Below are 21,825 nucleotides of genomic sequence, written 5' to 3' on the forward strand. Positions count from 1 at the left end.
AACCGTTTCTTTCTCTCTGTACCTTGTCCATGTCTGAACAACACTGCTTTGGTTCAATCCAAGATGTTTTGACACTTCCCTTGTTGAGAGCCGCGTACGCATGGCTGAACTACAGACAACACAAGCCGTGTACCTCCTCCCTGGTGGAATGACTGGAACTTATCGGCTGTCGGACCCTTTCCGTCTAATAGGTGCTGCTCATGCATGATTAGTTACACCTTTGGGTGGATTTAGTGACATCTCTGAACAGTCGAAAGGACTGTGTCTGTGATGCAATATTCACAGTCAACGTCTATCTTCAGAAGTTCTGGGAACTGGGGTGATGCAAAACTTTTGATGTGTGTAGGAAACACAACAAGCAAAAATGAGTAAGTTACTCTTGTCACTCTTTATATTGTTCAGTATATGGAATTGAAACAATTTAAATATTGACCATTTGAAAAGAATTGAAATAATTGTTTTTCTTTCTTTCTGACACCTATTAGCTCTAACTGCCTCTACACAGTATACACAACATCAATCACAAAGGCAGTGGCAAAGTGCTTACACACAAACATGTGCACAGGTTTCCCTCTTTGCTCTGGGCATGTCAAATGATGAAAATAAAACAAGCAAGCAAAAATCTTTCATCAAACCACACTGAAAAGATGTTCTCATTCTAATGTGAGACTTATTATTTACAATAATCATGGTAAACAAAACTTAACACAATACTGGTTAAAACAATAGGCACAAAAATCTAAAGTTTGTCCCCGAACTGAGTGACCTTGTTGGCAACAAAGTGGGTGAGAAAGAGTGGCAATTGTCATAATGTTACAGAGCATCTTGAGGTGGAATGTTCACACCTGATGTCAGGTCATACCAACCTAAGATTCTGGGCTTAGTATGGATGACTGTGAATTTGAGTTAAAGCTGTTTTAATACAATACGATGAGCACAAGGAAGGTTGCTGCTAGAGTCACTATCATCAGATCATGATTCCCATAAAGGTAGTAACTTGGCATACTTTCCCACCCCTACAAACACTCTGACCCATAATACGGGTGGCGGTGACTAGACATGTTGACAATGAAAATCTTGATTATTGTGCCAACACTATGCTACAAGACCAATAACTTTGCATATAGTCTGTGTTTTCTGTTTTGTTCACAGGCTGACTTTGAGCAGGAATATGATGCACTTTTTGCAGAAATCTGCATGAAAACCAGTGTTAAAGGTCATGATAATGTCGAAAAATACTTAAAATAAAGGAAATGTTGTAAAACAGAATGATTATGAAGGGAAAGCATTGCATTTAGAGAATGGGACTTCTGTTGAGAGCGACAAAATAGAACATAAAAAGTGGGAATACATAAAATGCAGGAACATGAAAACGGCGTTTACAGTATATCAATGGTTAATGAAGAAATTCTCAGAATAAAACAGTAATTTAAAGCTCACTAAAAATCGGTGTCAGATTAATTCATTTTGTGTCACATGGAGAAACATCACTCAGTTATCGAATACATGTAGAGAAGTCAACATGGAAAACTTATTTTATCCTACAGAGAACATGTAAATATCAGCAGCAATAGAATGTAACTACAGTGAAATCCCTCTTTTACATTTTTCATGGTACTTTTAAAAAATTGTGTAAAAGTCAGGAAACTGTAGATGGTGGGAAACTACTTTTTAAGAACACACAAGTTCCATATTTCAACAACACATTGGTAGTTCGAAGCTTTTGTGTGTGAAGAATGCAGAACTATAGTTCATTTCAGCTTCTTCTGGTGGATTTCTTTGTATCTGGTTTTTCTAGTTCATAAATACACTGATGTCAACATGAAAAATTTAGCATAAACCTGAAAGTGAAGCCACTATGCAATCTCATTCAGTGATTAAGGAAAAAAAATCCAGACTTAGAGATGACGTGCGTAATTGAATCTGGAAAGTATGAAGTAACAGATGTGACAGCATTTATTTCCTTCCTGCCTAGCAGACATAAATGATGTTATTAACATTTCCACTGAATGTGGCCTCTAATAAGAATTAGAGTTAAATTGTTATACAGAATGAATTGTTTGTACACAGATTCAAGGGAGATCTTATTATGTTATTGTTCAACAACTGCAGCAGACTGACGTGGACTCTGGACTTTGACATCTGAGATTTACGCTCACTCGAATTGCTCGGTGCATGAAATTTCGCATAAGTCCGTCAGATGTCAATATAGCCACTTCGGACTGAGGAGGCAACTGCATTCGACTTGCAGGATGCTTGTTCCGAGGATCACAGATAATAAGCACGAGATAAAGGATAGTGTGAAAGTTAAACTTGACTCAAAATAAAATATCCAGAACGCAAGAGAATGTTTATAACAATGTTTGGGAGAGAATTTCATCAGTGACTGATAAGGGTGTCAGTTACATGTACTCTGCTCTCCTGTCTTACAGATCTGCCACCACCCATCCGAAGGTAAATAACTGCAGATTATGACAAAGTGTAATTTCTGGAGCATTAATAGTTTCAGTGAAAGCTACAATAATTAAAAAAAGTTGGATAGAAATGGCAGATAGAGACCACCTTTTTTATATCAGGAGCTTGTAAATATAGGTTCAGAATTTGGAGAGGAAGAAGTTTCCAACATTTTGCCTCATCCAAACTAGTACAAAACCCTGAAAGACAAAGACGACGAAATACGAGTGAGTATGATGCCCAGCATTAACCAGGCCATCAGCATGAATGTGCGTGGATGTACAGCGGATATATGGACCGACATATCAGAAAATGTGTTACTTATCTAGTACTATGCACTTTGTTTATCGAAATTAGGCACTGCGAAATACGACACTGGTGATGAATCACTTTCCTGAGAAGAAGAAGAAGAAGAAGAAGAGAAAAAAGTACAAGTAATTTATTAAGAACATTAAGGAAACATATTCAAATGGTTAGGTGTAAATCTCCAGCATTTTAGTAATATTTTTTCCCCTGAAGAAGGCACTAATACGTGCAAGGCATGGCAATCCTTTCAGCATTATGCCTGCATTACAGTTTTGAACACAGTCCTAAAACACGTGTTAGATAACAGTTATTTGATACATGGGCTTGGAGTGGTTTATTTCACGAACTGACACTCAGGTGTATGTGTGTACAGCTTAAACTGCCATCCTGTCCCTAGGGTGCCTTGTTTGACAACAGCCTGCTTTGAGCATTCATAATCAGGAAAATCGTGCATGAGCATGGTAGGATCAAGTGAGTTAGCAAGCAGAACTTCTTATTTGATACCTCTAATAAACGTTACCCAAATGATGATAGGTCATAACCACAAAGATATAAAATACGCTGAACATATAGACCAAGTTGTTCTGTGTAGAGAGAATCGGGGAACATATTATACGCACTGTGTCTACTGTTTAGGCCAACTGCACACCAAGTTATTCTGATCAAGAGTTTCTTCGCACTTTAACACATACCCAGTATCCTCTCATTCATTTTTGGTGAGCCTCCCTTCTTTGTTCAGTCTATTTATTGTTAGTTTCAACTTTGCCTTTTTTTAAAGTGCTGATGTCTTCCAAGTTTCTTCTTGGCTATGTTAAATTCCTGAAGTGTAATTTTGGGGATTTATTGTATGCTCTCTGTGTTCTTGGATACAATAGTACTGAACTTTATTAGCTGTGGTCTAAGAAGTGGGGCCCACCTGTGTTCAGTGATACAAAGGCGAGAAACTGCTTTCAAGAAATTATAACATTTTTGCGCTTCGACATTAGACACACAAGATCAGAATGTTTGAAGACAGATAAATTCACTTTAGTATCAGAAGTTTGGAACAAATTGAAAATTGCCATTTGACCTATATTTCAGGTGACAATCTGACTGCTGATGAACAGCTTTTTCCAAGCAAAACAAGGTGTCCACTCTTACAGTATATGCCAAACAAACCAGATAAATTTGGTATAACATTTTGGCTTCTTGTCGACGTTGACTCAAAGTTTCTGTGCAATGCGTTCCCTTATTTAGGAAATGATTACAACATATCACATGACCAGACTCTTCCTGAAAGAGTAGTAATGAAGTCAATGGAGCCATTTCAAAAGAAGGAGCAGAAAGTGACTACAGGAAATTTGTTTTCAACGGTGAAGCTGGGCGAGAAGTTGAGAACTGTGGTACTAGCATTGTTAGAACAATTAGGCGATCAAGGAGAGAAATTTCAAATGCTGTGAAGGCAATGAAGGCTGATTTTTAGCACTCGGATCACTTCAAACATTCTAGTAGTATTCTCACTGCATATCAAGGCAAATGAAACAAGAATGTGCTTCTGTATAGCACTTTGCATTCATAAGATGAACTTCAAACAGGTTCGGAGGGGGGAAAAAAAACCAACTACCAGAAACAATAGGTTTCTACAGTAATACAAAATGTAGTGTATCAAATGGCAAGAAAATACAATGTTAGAGCTGGTACTCGTAAATGGCCAGTTCACGTATTTTATAAGATCACTCGTCGAAATTATATCATGAAGCTAGCAGAGGAGTTTCTTGTGGGATACATGGACGGTAAAAGTAACTTGGCAGAAACAGGAGCTGAATCTGGAAACACTGTGGAAGGAAATAAAATGAGGAAACAATGTTAAATGAAGAAGTGTAGGAATAAGACAAGTTATATCTGCAAAACGTGCAAATGTACAATATGTTCCAGCTGTTCTAGAGTTAAAAAGTTGTCCAATGCTGAGTGAGAACAGAATCACATAAGACAAACATTCGAAAAAACTAACCTTCAAACTGGCTGACCCTGAATACAAATGTGTCAGCAGTATTATTAGGAATCCATCTACCTCACTGCCATAGTTACAGTACTCATTTGCCAGTTATTAGATATCACTCTAGTGCACAAAGAGAGGAGCTGGTAGTATATGTGCAATAAATGAGAATTATGACTCAAATAACTTTGCCACCATACTCCTATACTATTTCCTGTGAATATGTGTCTTGGAACAGTACACTTTGTACATTACTGATTTACCAGCAAATTAGAAAGGTTAACCACTGATGTACGTGAAAGTTTAGGTTTTATTTTACGTTTTAGTGATTTCTACAATACATCATCAAAGTTACATGGTAGCGTATTTCTGTCCCAAGTCACTTTCCACTATATGGCTTCTGAAGGACAGCTGTTTCTGACAGTGTTGCCAGTTCGAGTCTGCACATGAACTGTGGAAGGAGCAGACAGACAAGTCATGAACAAAAAATGTTATGGAAGCTAAATTTGAATTCAGAGGTGAAAGAAAATATTTTTGTTAAGAGTAATAACTAATAAAAAGTGCTAAATACTAAAGTCTGTCTTAATTTTGTTGATCTTGGACATTGATATAATGTGTCAATAATGCTTCCTGAACAGGAGCCACATGATATTTTGAAATGAAACTACCACCAGCACTTGACTATGTTTTTTATACATTTATTTCACTATCACAATTTCAGCTGTAGAGCCATTTCCAAGTGCAAGGTGAAAACCGAAATCAATAAAATATATTCATAGCACAGTGCAACACATAATGGGATATCATTTGATCAACAGTTCAAGGAGCATTACTTCAGTTTCCACCTTGCACTTCAAATGGCTCTACAGCTGAAATCATCATAGTGAAATAAATATATAACACCTTACAGCCAAGTAATGGCAATAATTTCATTTAAGGAGAGTATTATGACTAAGGTTCCTAATCAAGGAAAAGTCATCACATGATATTTCCCTTTTCTACAGCCTACTGTATTTCAGAGTGAGTGGAAGCAATTTCAGCTGTGAGCATGTGTAAAGCTCATGTTACACGGCAGCATATCAAAGCCAACAAGCGAATCAGCATTCACAGACCATTTGCCATTGTTCACCACCAGTTGTTTGTATCTTCAAACAAGCATTTATGATGGAGGTAATGGAAGATAACACAAGGGAACAAGTAAAGTAGGCCAACTCTACTAACACTGAGTATTCTTTTCTGTAACATACCTCACAGGTTTCACTAGTTAATACTAGATACAGTATGATGTAAACCTTTGATATTGAGACAGGATTTTTTTTTCCTCAGTTTTTGACACAGAGAGCAAAATGGAGTAGGGAAATAAGTATGTAGGTGCAAGAATTTGTAAGTATTCACGAAAAGCATGGAGGTAGTGCATTTAAAACTAAGTATCAGCTCCAGCCTTCTTTAGCATTATTCCAAAACTTTACATACATATCTGCTGATACCTTTTGCTGATTCCTCATTACACTAAGTGGAAATTTAAAAGCAGAACATTCACACACACACACACACACACACACACACACACACACACACACACACACACACACACAAATGCATACCAAACTTTATCAAATGTTTTCTTGGACTCACCAGAGAGAATTCTCATTCCCTTGTGTCAGCTCCAGTGTAAACCAGGTTTAAGTGAGCAATTCATTCACGCTCTCTGCCATCCTTTTCTATTACTTTACATCTCTTCCATGAGCATTTACTCAGTAGTGAATAGAAGGGAATAAAACAGAATGAGATCATAATAATGGTGGTGTTGTTGTTGCTGTCGTCTTCAGAGACTGGTTTGATGCAGCTCTCCATACTACTCTATCCTGTGCAAACTTTATCATCTCACAGTACTTACTGCAACCAACATTCTGCTGAACCTGTTTAGTGTATTCATCTCTTGGTCTCCCTCTATACGATTTTTACCCTCCAAGCTGCCCACCATTACCAAATTGGTGATCCCTTGATGCCTCAGAATATGCCCCACCAACCGATCCCTTCTAGTCAAGTTGTGCCATGAACTCCTCTTCTCCCCAATTCTATTCAATACCTCCTCATTAATTATGTGATCTACCCATCTAATCTTCAGCATTCTTCTGTAGCACCACATTTCGAAAGCTTCTATTCTCTTCTTGTCCAAACTATTTATTGTCCATGTTTCACTTGCATACATGGCTACACTCCATACAAATACTTTCAGAAATGACTTCCTGACACTTAAATCTATACTTCATGTTAACAAATTTCTCTTCTTCAGAAACACCAGTCTATATTTTATATCCTGTCTACTTCTACCATCATCAGTTATTTTGCTCCCCAAATAGCAAAACTCATTTACTACTTTAAGTGTCATTTCCTAATCTAATTCCTGCAGCATCACCGGATTTAATTTGACTACATTCCATTATCATCGTTTTGCTTTTGTTGATATTCATCTTATATCCTGCTTTTAAGACACTGTCCATTCCATTCAGCTGCTCTTCCAGGTCCTTAGCTGTCTCTGACAGAATTACAATGTCATTGGTGAACCTGAAAGTTTTTATTTGTTCTCCATAGATTTTAATTCTTACTCGAAATTTTTGTTTCCTTTACTGCTTGCTCAATATACAAATTGAATAACATCGGGGACAGGCTACAACCCTGTCTCACTCCCTTCCCAACCACTGCTTCCCTTTCATGTCCCTCGATTCTTATAACTGCCATCTGGTTTCTGTCTTCAGCCACACTGTTTCTCTAACTGACAATACTTTTACAGCAACTAAAGAATTGCAAAGTGATACAGCAGAGAATACAGATTGTTTTATGGAACTTATGAAGCCTTCTCTATCTAGTGAATAGCAGAATAGCAATCAATTTTTTTCAAATTATTGTTGATTTGTTAGTTGTTCTGAATTGCAGGACAGCAATTACCTCTAACCCATATAGGTGTGTATTATCAGAACAATGCCTAGTAGTAACGGAAAGAACTGAAAGGACAAAAGAAGTTTTACGTAGAGTACGTGAAATTGACAAAATGACAGGTAAATGTGATGATATACTGAAGTTGCTTACAGCCTCACAGTTTTCTTGAAGATGCAGTTGTTCAGTGCACGGATTAAATGACATTCATTTACAAATGATTGTAGTGACATACAAAATGAGGTTGTGGTTAAGAACGCGCACAGAAACACACGGAAGGTGAAAACCGTTTCTTAAACTTGTTTAGCTCAAGGTGAAAAATATAGTGTCATCATAATTCACCTCATCCTTATGCACACTGAGCAAAAATAAAGGATTATGTTTGTAGCAGGACGATACTCAGAGGTACCCAAGTTTTACACACTAGAGGAGCCATGTTCAATTTTTTACTTGATTAGTGGTTGTGATGAGCCTTCTACACTTGTTACTGATCAGTGAAACTATTATTTCAAGCAGTGAAATCTGTGTGTTTTGTTGTACATATTTGTTTTAAAGTAGGACATGAGCCACTAGATGAGAAAAGGTAGACAGTAGTGAGGTGCCTGTTCACTCGTGCTATCTGTGAGTACAGCACTGCAGCTCACAGGTGATGGCTCACATTCTGATAAATTTATTCATACTTACTCTTGCTATTGTCTGATAATCAGGAAACTAATATAACCACTATGATTGTATTGGGTACCGATTGTAAACTGAATGACTATTTGCATAAGCAACTGATACGTTTGAATGCTAAAGCAACATGCTGCAGGTGACAAAAATTGGTACCACCACTGGGGATCAGTCGAGAGCTTTGATGATCCAATTGTGTCATCCATCGTCCCCTCATCCCAAGAAGTTCAAGAGCAGGCCATCTGCTGTAAAAGTGATGCTCACCCCGTTATTTGATTACTAAGGGCCACTGATTATTGATCTCTAGGGACCTGATGTCGCCATTACTGGGGAAGAGTTCAGCACAACCCGCTGGAGAAATTATTGCATGAAATTAAGGGAAAATACCGTGAAAACAACGAAAATCAGTGCTGCTGCTTCATGATAATGCACGTCCTCATATCACAAATGCTGTAACACAGAAAGTTACGTCAACCCAAGTGGGCGACACTAGAGCACTGCCCTAGAGTCTTTAAGTCTCCCCATGTGATTATTACATTGAATCTCAATGTAGACAAGTGTAATGCGCTGCGAATACATAGAAAGATAGATGCCTTATCATTTAGCTACAAAATAGCAGGTCAGCAACTGGAAGCAGTTAATTCCATAAATTGTCTGGGAGTACGCATTAGGAGTGATTTAAAATGGAATGATCATATAAAGTTGATCGTCGGTAAAGCAGATGCCAGACTGAGATTCATTGGAAGAATCCTAAGGAAATGCAATCCGAAAACAAAGAAAGTAGGTTACAGTACACTTGTTCGCCCACTGCTTGAATACTGCTCAACAGTGTGGGATCCGTACCAGATAGGGTTGATAGAAGAGATAGAGAAGATCCAACGGAGAGCAGCGCGCTTCGTTACAGGATCATTTAGTAATCGCGAAAGCGTTACGGAGATGATAGATAAACTGCAGTGGAAGACTCTACAGGAGAGACGCTCAGTAGCTCGGTATGGGCTTTTGTTAAAGTTTCGAGAACATACCTTCACCGAAGAGTCAAGCAGTATATTGCTCCCTCCTATGTATATCTCTCGAAGAGACCATGAGGATAAAATTAGAGAGATTAGAGCCCACACAGAAGCATACCGACAATCCTTCTTTCCACGAACAATACGAGACTGGAATAGAAGGGAGAACCGATAGAGGTACTCAGGGTACCCTCCGCCACACACCGTCAGGTGGCTTGCGGAGTATGGATGTAGATGTAGACATCTTCAGTCCCTTAAAAAAGGCCTTGGAGTATTGACAATTTCTGCTGGACAGGGATGTGAAGTGAAACAGTTACAGACTCTCTCACACAGCACGACAAGGTGTTTTACCAAACACGAATCTTCAACCTGGTGATTGCCTCAATGCTCACAGCAATCTTGCACGATTAGCATTCTGATTCTGGAAAGTGCATGATTTGAACAGAACAGTTTTGATCACCCTTTATATTTTTAAGAAGCTGAGAAGAAATTGGAAGCTATCTAGCGTTATATCTACATATGGAGATTTTTGCACCTACATTTTACATACCAAACAAGCTGCACAATATAGAGCAAACATGCTATGAATGGCGACGAGTGTGTAAATTGTGCAACTGCATAAATCCAATAATTTCTCAAAAAACTATTATTGCAATAAATCCTGTTTTCAAGTGCTTAATTCGTTAGGAATGTGTGTAAGTGTTACTTTTGACTGATTAAATTTATTTGCATTTTTGAGAGGTGTCCCTATTGTAGAAATAAAATTTGTTTGTACAATTACAGAGCTGATTTGCGATCATCAAGGGAAACCTTGATAACAATTGCTTGGGAAAAACAGCAAATGACCTTCAGTTACAATTTGTTACGGGGCAAACACTCTTTGCTCGGGGTAGCCTGCAGGACTGGTCGAGTAAACTTCTATTCAGCGACAAACTGATTCCCACGGGTAATGACACCTCATCAAAGAAACAGTGTTGCCAGTTCTGTGTCATGTGTACAACAATGATTATCATAAGTGTCCCTTATGACATGTATATTAGAACTATGGAACACTTTTGCACGACATAATTTTCCTACACGAGATCAGGAACTGCCAAGCTTGATAATAGTATTGTACAATGTCAGAAAATTTGTGAGTGTAACCACTTAGTACACTGAAATACTACACAATATAAAACACTGTAACAATACGAATCATCATCACAGCTGCAAAATTGCATGTTGCAGAGTACTTACAGGTAAATTGAGCTTCTTAGCATCCACCGGTTGATAAAATGGCCATGCAAATTGATGTTTCCATACTGTCTTGAGCACTGCTTTCAAAAGAAATTGAAGTTGATTGGTAACACGGCCTGGACGGTCTGGATGTGGGTAAAAGGGAGGCTGAACTACACCATTAACTGGCTCCAGATGAGGTTCCTCCCTAGGGGGTGGTTCAATCACATCTTGCTGGCTGCTATTTGCATCCTATGGGGGGGAAAAACACATTTACAGTAATACATTATAAATTTGCGTCAATAAAGTAACTAACTGAACAACAATTACGCCTCTATAGTATGTCTTTAAAATGAAGAGCAAGCACCACTTGGGTGGGGAAGAGGCCATTCTCTGAAGGATGCAACAACTGCTGGACATTATCAATAAAAATCAGTTTTCCAACTGGCACTACAGCACATTATATCGTGGTTTGTGTGTATTCTGTTTGTATGCATTTCTTGTGTAAGATGTTACAAGTAAAATGATGATTCTTTAGAGTCAGACTCTTATATATAAAACAGCTTCAAATGTCTGATCACAAATGAGTTACTATGTGAAACATTTGCTTTATTCATGTATGTGAGGAAACTGTACACAAGGTTAGAAATTATGTATAAGTTTGTTTTAAGTCACTAAGTGCTCTTATTCTTCAATACTGAATTAATGAAGTCCAGGTATTTGCACGCCAATAGTTACCCTGCCTCTAGACAAACCAATACTTTCTATTTTTAGTCCTTTTCTTACTGAAATGTTTTAACAAGGACTATACTTCTTAATGGGCAGATTATGAGAGCATTTTAAATTTTTAAATTCGGTTAGTAATCATATGAAAAACAGAAAATCAAATCTTTCCTGCCCCTGGAAGCTATTAGATGGACCACCCGCCAATCGGCCAGCGTACAGTGCCTCAGGTTCCAGGATACCCATTTTCTACATTTTGTGCAGAGATATTCCATGCTAATGTGGTCCAGAAGTTCCCACATGACCATCATGGATTTTGACAAAGTTGTGTGTGAACAAAATCATGTTCCCAATAAACGTCAGTTAAGTTTCACTATCATCAATTCAGTACTTTGAGATATAATCATTTGCCCCCATGGCGCAGCTCTCAAGAATGCACCCCGAGTTTTCGACACCTTTGAGACACAATAGCTATGGCAATATTTTCTTTAAAAAAAATAAACTGCCATTTTTTACAACTTTCTGCACACACACTTGTGAGCAAAATAATAATTTTTAAAAAGATTGCTTGATAAACCTGGAATCTTGTATGTAATAACTTACCAATACAAGGTTTCAGAATATAAAGTTTGATTTGTGTGCCAGTTTTCCATAGCTTCCAAACTGAGGGCAAAATGGTAAAAATGTCAAAAATGTGTTTTTTAGCCCACTTTCACAAAAGTCTTCTGCAAACTCTTAAACCATTTTCATTAGAAATACTATGTTATAAGTACCTTGAAAAACTATATTTAGCATTGCAGTGACAGCATAAAAGTCCCAAAAATGATGTCAACGCTGAAGTGCATTGAAAATGCAACCATATTCTATTGGTACTCAAATCTGACATTTTATTACGTCCTACAGTTGTTTAGTACTCTCTGGGAAGTTAATGTCAGAACTCCTGATGAGTAAGAAGTAAAACTGAGTCAGCACAATTTTTAAGTGTTTTTGTCATGACTCTCGACATATTTCAGCATTTTTTCTGCTGTAACTATGAAATCAAATTGGCTATTAACTTCAAAATTTAACTATGCTTTACCAAGGCACTGCAGATCATGGTAGCAAAATTGTTGAGTAACAGCTACAACACAGAGAGCATAAACTGTGTTCAAGTTTTACACTGTTGTCACATTTGATAAATTTGGTGAAGTTCACAGCAGTATCCAACATTTTTTTGGAAAGGATTCATATATTAGACAGTTTTTAGTGTCTTTTTATTATGCAATGCTACTGACATGCTAGTTTAATTCCAGTTTAAAGTATGGCATAGTTTGCTGGTCGTTTGGTTGGTTGATTTGGGGGAGGGGACCGAACAGAGGTCACCGGTCCCGTCGGTTTAGGGAAGGAAGTCTGCTGTGCCCTTTCACAGGAACCATCCCGACATTTGCCTGAAGCAATTTAGGGAAATAACAGAAAACCTAAATCAGGATGGCCGGATGTGGGTTTGAACCGTAGTCCTCCCAAATGCGAGTCCAATGTGCTAACTAGTCCAGTGTGCTAACCACTGCACCAGCTCACTTTGTAGCATAGTTTGTGTTCACACTGTTTGCAGTTAAGGGGAACCTATGAAAAATTATGTAAATGTATTGTTTTGGTCCATGGTGGCGTAACTACTGCTGGTTTCTTTTAAAGTGAGGAAAACCAACATTCCCATCGCCATAGGAGTCACCCTGATAGAAATCCAACAGCAGCCACCAGTGTCTCTCTTTACTACAGGTTCCAAGCTTGATAAGGATTTCTTGGAGGTATATCAACATCAGACCTCCAAGCCAGGACAGTATGCTGCATGCATTTAGGGTAAGAGTGATGGATTGGAAATACCTGAAAGTTTTCTGCTGAGCAGGGGTTGTATTTAACCTTTAACTGCTGAGGTGCAGTCTGTGAGACCACACATATGTTCCATCACGTGATTACATTACTTTCTCTCGCTCAGTTTCCCCCCACCCTTTCAGTAGCTTCTGAAAAGTGCAAGCAGAATAACATAGTTGTGAGTGAACCAGTTGTTCCAATAGATAGGTGAGTTAGAACTAATTAAATGTTGACTGCAGTCTCTCAAACCGCAGCTCAGAGTTAGCTTAATTATTTACAATAAAGAGGTTATTTTGTTATTCTGCTTTAGATTGTACAAATAAACATTGGAAGTAGCCGGATCGTTCGATAATAAAAGGTTCAAGGTGGATCAACGACATATACCAAAAAACAGGTATGTGTTACAGATTACAACAGTCATTCAGAAATTTATGTTTCAGAAGTTTCACCATCTGATGAAGAGCTACACATGGAACCCATACAAGGATGGAACCCATACAAGGAACCTCAAAAAGTTTTTATTGCATGAACAGGTACAGGTGGTTGAAGAATGCACCAAACAGAGCAGTTAGAACTCCTTTGCATAAAATCATCATAAAATTACACTCATCACAGCTGCCCAAAAATGGAGAGCATGGGCCTCTTTCCATTTGGTGTAAGCTAAAGGATAATGAAATGATGGCTGAAAAGACATCGCTGAAGGCAGCACTCAGTGAGACAGTCTCGAGATCTCACATCTTAAAATTAACATTTGTTTTCTTAACTGAAGGAATTTGTGAGTGGAAAACACTTCTCCAATGACGAGATGAAAACTGAAGTGGAGAAATGGTTTAAAGAGTTGCCAGGAGACATCTACATTGCAGGTATTAAAAGTGTCATGCCACGGTTAACAAATTGATTTGAAGTACATGGTGATTCAGCGGGAAAATGATGTAATACTCATGTTATGTAGTATGTTTCACTGAAATATGAGAAGCACCTTTTCATATTGTATCTTGTCCATCAGTGGACAAAACTGAGTTTGATATATTTTCGTATAGTTCCCATAGCAAACTTACATGCTTTAAAGTCAACATGTAACAATTCAGATTCATTCACAGTGTAAATACAAGGTGCATTTTTTAAGTAAGGTCCTTTTGAACATAAGCATGCTACGAAAGGTTATTTCAAAAAAGTAAATTTATTTTCAGAAAGTGCATACTTCATTCTATTTTTCGACATAATTGGCAAGTTTGTTGAAACGTGTATCGTACCTCTAAACCAATTTTAAAATACCCTCTTCACAAAAACTTGCCACCTGTTTCATTAACCAGGAGTTCACTGCCGTTTTCACATCGTCGTCGTCGTCATTGTAACGGTTGAGACTGAGGTGTTGTTTGAGGTGGAGGAACAGACGGTAATTGCTAGGCACAAGATCAGGACTGTAGGGTGGGTGGTCTAAAACTTCCCACCCAAAACTGTCCAATAAATCGCAGGTGTGACCTGCAGTGTGAGGTCTTGCATTCTCATGGAGAAGGACAGTTCCTTTTGTCAGCTTGCCACGTCTTTTGTTTTTAATCAGTCTGCACAGCTTTCTCAGGGTTTGACAGTATGCTTCTGCATTGATAATGGTTCCTCGTTGCATGAAGTCTGCCAACAAAACACCATGCCTATTCCAAAACACCGATGCCATGATTTTGCAATGGGGCAGAGTCTATTTGGCCTTCATCTTTACAGGTGTGTGTGTGTGTGTGTGTGTGTGTGTGTGTGTGTGTGTGTGTGTGTCTCCATTCCATGCTCTGTTGCTTCATTTCGGGCGTGATACGCGAAACCCATGTATCGCATCCAGTTATCATCTGACTCAAGAAGTCATCACCTTCTCCATGATAACAAGTCAAGAACTTCATCACACACTCAAATCTTTGGTTTTTGTGATCCTGTGTTAGCAGCTTCGGGACCCAACGGGAGCACAGTTTCCTAAACTTTAGGTGTTCAGAAACAGTGTTGTAAAGCACTGATTGACTCATCCGGAAATTTGTTTCAATGTTGTAAAGCACTGATTGACTCATCCGGAAATTTGTTTGAGGGACCTATTATTGTCAAGTGCCTGTTCTCACGAATCCTCACTTCAACTGAATCCACTAAATCTTATGTAATCAAAGAAGAGCAACCAGAGCGGTCCTCCTCAAGGACGTTGTCACAGCCATCTTTGAATTCTCGTACCCACTTACGCACTTTACTTTCACTCTTAACAGTATTATTACACACTTCACAAATCTGTCTATGAATTTCTGCGCCATAAAGGTTCCTTTCTGACAAAAACCATATCACTGAGCGAACCTCACACAAGGTGGGTGAGTTGGTAATCTTAAACATTTTGAAACACAGAACAGAACCATACATGTTCGCTACAGAGCTGAAACTGAACACAGTTGTTCCTGAGGCATGCCAGTACATGACGCACATGCTCGTTGCGGTACGCGCACAAACTACTAGTTTCTACAACAAAACGGACCATACCTGAAAAACACGCCTCATAGTGTCAGACAACTAGACGTTGTTTCAAATCTTACTTAGGCCTCTATAGCGCATGTTTCAAATCGTATTGTGTCCAACATTAATTCTACATGAAGCAGTTGTAAACATACCTATCGCCTTAAATCCGAAGCGGGATACATAAAAATAAAATTTAGAAAAGAATACTGGAATTGTAAGTCTCACTACAAACAATAACCCGACCCTGCCAAAATTTTAAATAATGCTGAAATTCTGTATTTATGATACTCATCCATATTTATTGTAGGAACTCCTATAAAGATCCTGATATGACCACGTTCACACAACCATGCAAGCACAAAGAACGTCATTTCTATTGCTGTAATATACTAGCACATTTTCTACTAAATGCCAAAAAATAAATTACTCCGAGTCCTAAACAAAAGTGAGCAGGATCAGCATATTTCATTGACGATACATGTTTGTGCGCCACAGAAATTCCACTCAAGAGCTGATACTAGGAAAGCTACAGCAATGATTGTGGAGTATCACATTCCAGTAAATAAAGATTTAAAACCAGTGTGTACAGATTGCAAATCTGTTTGAATTGAGACATAGTCGCCTAAATAGTATTGCTAAATCAATTAGGGGCAGTAAAGGATGTAAAGAATGGTGAGGGGGTAATCACAAGAAAGAGAAATTTTAGTTTCATCTTCAGCCTAAAGAGTAGGGAGAGTTATCATCCTAGGAAGAATGACTGTACTTTTCTTCAGAACTGAGCATCAGTATGTTCATCAACTTATGAAGGAGAAGCTCTGTAATTCAACAACCCTCTGCTTTGACATGCAACAGATACAGGTCCTTCCTAAACTATCAATTAATGAGGTATATTATTCACGTCAAATAAGCCATCACACAATCTGTGTAAGAGACGCAGATAACAAAATTCCAAAATTCTATGTCTGGACATAAAATCAAGCTGACAGATGCTCTGTTGAGGTTGCTTCAGGTCTTTTGATCATCTCGAGAAGTTTGGTGAGTTCCCTATTGAGAATGATAGCTTGAGGCTTGTTGCAGATTGCTTTGGAAGGCAGAATAGGAATTCCCATGTGGTACACACTTTAAATCCCTTTCTAGTTAAAGCTCCTCAGCAGCTCAAGAACATAACACTGTTTTTTCTTGTATGAGGCCAATCATTTATTTCTGCTGACAGTGTTTTGGAAAAACATATTTGAAAATCTACGACACTGACACCCACACATTATCATAGTGTTTATAAATTGGTAGGTGCACATCGTGTTTGAGATGACAATTGGAGTGAGAGAGACTACAAAGCAATCAGTTAACATTTTAAAAAGACTGACAGTATTAGTGACATGAAATGAAATATTCTGAAAGTCAATTAAAGGTGAAATTTCATCGTCAAAATACAAATGGAGCCAATTTACTGTTGTAATGATCCATCCAAGATGTTCAGCCCCATTCTAAAAAAATGGGAATACAATGTATGTTGCTGAACCATCAGTAATTTAATCATCCAAAAGAACGAGTGAAGCAAATAAGACTGATCTGAATAATTTACTATGTAAATGTCTTGGGAATAATTGGAAGGCCATAGGAGATTTACATTTCTATGCTAACATCGTTGATGCAGTTCGTATACGAAGACATTGTAAATTCAATATAAAATGATTACTGATGAACATCAGATGGGAGATATAATACTGCACGAAGAATTTGACAAAGCTCTGAAAGATCTACGTCAAAACAAGGCCCTTGGGTTAGACTATATTTCCTCAGAATTGCAGACAGTCTTAGGAGAACCAGCTATGGCAAAACTCTTCCCTCTAGTGTGTAAGATGTATGTGACAGATGAAATACCCTCAGACTTTAAGAAGAATGTAGTAATGCCAATTTCAAAGAAAGAAGTAGCTGACAGGTGTGAAAACTACCAATTTAATAAGACATGGTTGCAAAATACTAACACGAATTATTTACAAAAAAAAAGAAACAGAAATGATCAGTTTGGATTCCGGAAAAATGTGGGAACACGTGAGGTAGTGCAGACCCTACGACTTATCTTAGAAGATAGGTTAAGGAAAGGCAAACCTACATTATAGGATTTGTAGACTTAAGAAAAAGTCTTGACAGTGTTGACTGGAATACTCTTGGAAATTCTGAAAGTAGCAGTGGTAAAATACAGGGAGCAAATAGCTATTTACAACTTGTACAGAAACCAGACAGCATAAAGTCGACTGGCATAAAGGGGATGCAGTGGTTGAGAAGGGAGTGAGACTGGGTTGTAGCCTATCTGTGATGTTACTCAGTACGTACATTGGAACTAGTAGTAAAGGAAACCAAAGAAAAATTTGGAATGAGAATTCAAATTCAGGGAGAAGAAATAAAAACTTGCCCATGACAAACTCTCCACCCCATAGAAAAGGTGATGGATTTTATATTCGAAGAACCACTACTGTCATCTGTGATCTGATGCAGAAATTATTTAGCGTGGTGTTTTGACTACCTGTCGTTTTAAAAGGAACAACACTGGCATCACGGACTGCTCATAGTACACTAAACAGTAACAGCATGTTTTGACCCTTTGTCATCAAAAGAGTGATAGAGCAAGTGCAATCATTACATTTTGTTTGAAAGTGGGAAGAGTGTCACACAAACTTTTCAAGAGATACAATGTGTTTATAGGAGTAAAGCAATGAGTCGTAAAACCGTTTTTATGTTGTATGCAAGATTCCGTGATGGTAGAGAGAGCATTGAAGATGACCGACATCCAGGAGCATCAGCAATTCTAGTAGAAAAAAAAGTTTGAACAGCTGCTGAAATTCTTCAAAATGATCGTTGTGCATCTACCAGCTTAATTGCGGAGTTCACTGGACTTCCTAAAAAACTGTGCATCGCATTGTGACTGAAAATTTAGGCAAAAATAAAAAAACCTGTTGTCACTTTGTGCCACACTGGTTCACGGACGATCAAAAACATTGCAGAGACATGAAACAATCAGCTGATGGGTACCCACACTTTTCGTCGTAGGGAGGGAGGGAGGGAGGGAGGGAGGGGGAACATGAGTTTTGCTATTTGGGCAGCAGCAAATTAAACAACAGATGATGGTCGAAGGAGAGAGGATATAAAATGAAAATGCCTCATGGGGCAAGATCTGGCAAATACGGCAGGTGGGAAAAAACAGACAGACCATCCCTGAGATGCCAAATGGTGGGTCACTCATAAGGCCGTACGTGCAGGAGCATTCTCATTATGAATGAACTGGACACCTGATGCCAAAGTTTGAGGAGTTTCCTACACACATCCTCTGTCGGGTGTCTTAAAACTTCCAAATAAAACTGCTGGTTAATAGTGTGGTAAGGGAGGTACAAATTACTGATGCACAATTCATCAAACATAGAAAAAGACAATGATCGTCGGCTTCACATTCAACCTCACTTGCCTTGCTATTTTTGGCCTGGAAGAGTTGAGAGTCCTCCACTGGCTTGACGCATGCTTGGGTTCTGGGTCATACCCACAACACTAACACTCATCACCTTAACTATTTTGTTCAAAAAATCTGGATCACTTTCAGTCTCTGTTTTCGAGTCCTGACACAGCATGGGTTTGTTTTGGTCCTGTAAGAAAGTGCAGAACAAATTTTGCACCAACATGTCCGAAGTACAGATCCTCTCACAAAATCTGCTAGCATGAGCTCCAACTCATGAACTGACTAGTGAAATTGGGTGAATCATGAGACAATGATCTTCACTGATTGTTTGGTGGATTTATCAGTTTTTTTTTTTTCTTGTTTTGCGAGGTTAGTAGGGCATCCAGAACTAAGTTGGTATTCAACACTCATCTCACCATGTTTTAAGTGCCCAAACTAGTTGAAAACTTGTGAGCAGCTCATAGCATCCTCCTGGAAAGCCTTTTTAAGCATTTGTTGATTCTACATTGTCGATTTTTTAAGCAGGAAACAAAATTACACTCACTCACTCTGTCTCTCTGTCTGTCCTTCTAAAGTTGAAATAACGACTTCACAAGCAGAACATGCCAACAGTCAGAGAAACACAGCACTAAGCTCAAATGTTGAACTACACGCTGACACTTTTTTTTTTTTTTTTTTTTGCCCCATCATATATTTCAAACACTGTATTTTTGGTCATCTCAAAAGTTATTCTGAATCTAAACATAAAAGCTACTAATTTCAGAATTCTGGTAATGTCCTTAGGTGTACAGCAACAATTTACTGTGTTGACTAGCAATTTTGGTTCAACGCAAGCACAGCACTAAAAAGTTTCGTCTCAGCCTAGGATGCAAATACACACTTTCCACTAATATCCACTAGTATCACACAATAGCAGCAATAAACATTATATGGCAAAAAGTGCAAGCAGCCAGTACAGATAGTTGTTTCAAACAACTCTTCATATGAAAGATACTGACCATTTGTTCAAATATACACTTATCTCATATGAGATCATAAAATGTAATTCTAATTACAGGAAGTTTAGGACAGCCATTTTTTCAAAGCAACGTGGAAAGAATTCCATGCTGCCTAAAAAGTCAAAAGCCTATAGCAGATCCATTAACATGACATAAGGGAGTGTGTTGTTCCAAGATACTTTTCCTCAACACCACAAGGGGAGATTCTACATCCATGTAATTACTCCACCCAGAAGCTACACTCTCATTTTGGATTTACACGATTAGCAAGGTTATGGATGTATATCATAATCATAAATGTCAAGCTTTTACCAACTCCACCCACAATAAAAATTTCTCACTTGTTTTAAGTTTGTTAATATTCCATAGAATTCTTCTTAAAATAGACCACACTGTGCAAGCAAATGTTTTTAAGTAATACTTATTTCCCACTTTTTATGTTAGCAGAAGCAACACATGTCCAGATCCTATCCACCTGAAAAGATGTTTATAATAAGCTGAGCTGCTCTTTTTTTCCTTTTAGCTGAGCTTATTGTTATGAAGTGTTCAGCCTAACTCTTACACACCCACACCATTAATATGACATCTACAGCATTTTGCATCACCTGGTTTTCAACTGCAGTTTGAGATTGTTCATGACACAATTGCTTTGATGTGTGTACTGTTGTGTATTTGAAGAACAGTTTCTCATGTTGCGAAGTAAATACCCTTATCAATCTCCTCCTATATTTATCTGGCATCTTCCTACAGGAGCATGTCCTAAGCTATCAGATAACTTCAGCTATAAAGCACTAGCTGCCTGTTTTGACTTTATTCATACTAGGTCAAAGTATATTACATGGTGTCATTTGGCTTACTTTTGTTAACAGAGTATTTTGTTTAGCCATGATCACTGGTTCTGTCTTTCAGTACCTTGCTTCACAGTAATTTGCACTGCCAATGTACCCACTTCTAACAGACTGATATAGATGAACACCAATTCAAGATGTAGGAACTAGGCAACCTTTTTGTCTCCTGTGATGCAACTTATTCAGGATGAGTACTACTACGTTGAACATCAATAAGCAAACTGCTATAGTGGCTATCACTACATATCTTGGGGATATGTAACACTTTAACCAAAGTAAAATTGAATACAATGATGACAATGTTGAGGTATTCACAACCCTATCACAATTGGCCCCCAAGAATGTGATAATGACACAGAAAAATTCACAGACAAGGAAGTTCAAGTTAACCCACTGTTAAGTTTAATCTTCAGAATGTCTAGAAAAAAGATACAACTAACACACTTGTCCTATCTTTTCCACAACACCAATCTAATATCGCACTATATAACACAATTTATGGTAGAAAACTCCCAAACACACATTCAGGCATCACATACCACATTTCTGAATGAGCTGCAATTCTGATTTCATGACACATAACGAATGTCATTTCAAATGACATTCCAATTTCTTAAGTATGGATTTTAGTCTGCTTTTTTCTTCTGGGAAATATCACGAATATTGATGGTACAGTGAATTTCTGCCAGGTGAAAGTGTTGTTGCAGTTCTGAAACTTTATACAATTTTCACTTTTTCATGTACGTAGTGGTTGTTAAGTAATGAAGACAAAAAGACAAATGGATATTGGTGCAGTCTGTTCGAAATTACTTTAGGATTGACAACTCTGACAGAAGTAGCGGGGGGGGGGGGGGGGGGGGGGATGTAAGTAATACTGACTGCATTCCACCAATACCATGATACATGCAGTCAAAGAAAT

The 21,825-nt window shown here is 38.1% G+C and overlaps 1 protein-coding gene across 10 annotated transcripts in view; it reads right to left on the minus strand.

Annotated features, from left to right (window-relative positions):
- Positions 1-21,825, minus strand: part of LOC126297387 (homeotic protein female sterile-like) — a 242,152-nt gene that overhangs the window by 183,184 nt on the left and 37,143 nt on the right. For all 10 annotated transcript variants that reach the window (XM_049988124.1, XM_049988127.1, XM_049988120.1 and 7 more), the window contains one exon: positions 10,588-10,818. In XM_049988124.1, coding sequence (XP_049844081.1) covers positions 10,588-10,818 — 231 coding nt within the window. The remainder of the gene's footprint in view (positions 1-10,587; positions 10,819-21,825) is intronic.

The sequence above is a fragment of the Schistocerca gregaria genome, chromosome X (assembly GCF_023897955.1).
Source record: "Schistocerca gregaria isolate iqSchGreg1 chromosome X, iqSchGreg1.2, whole genome shotgun sequence".
Taxonomy (NCBI): Eukaryota; Metazoa; Arthropoda; class Insecta; order Orthoptera; family Acrididae; genus Schistocerca; species Schistocerca gregaria.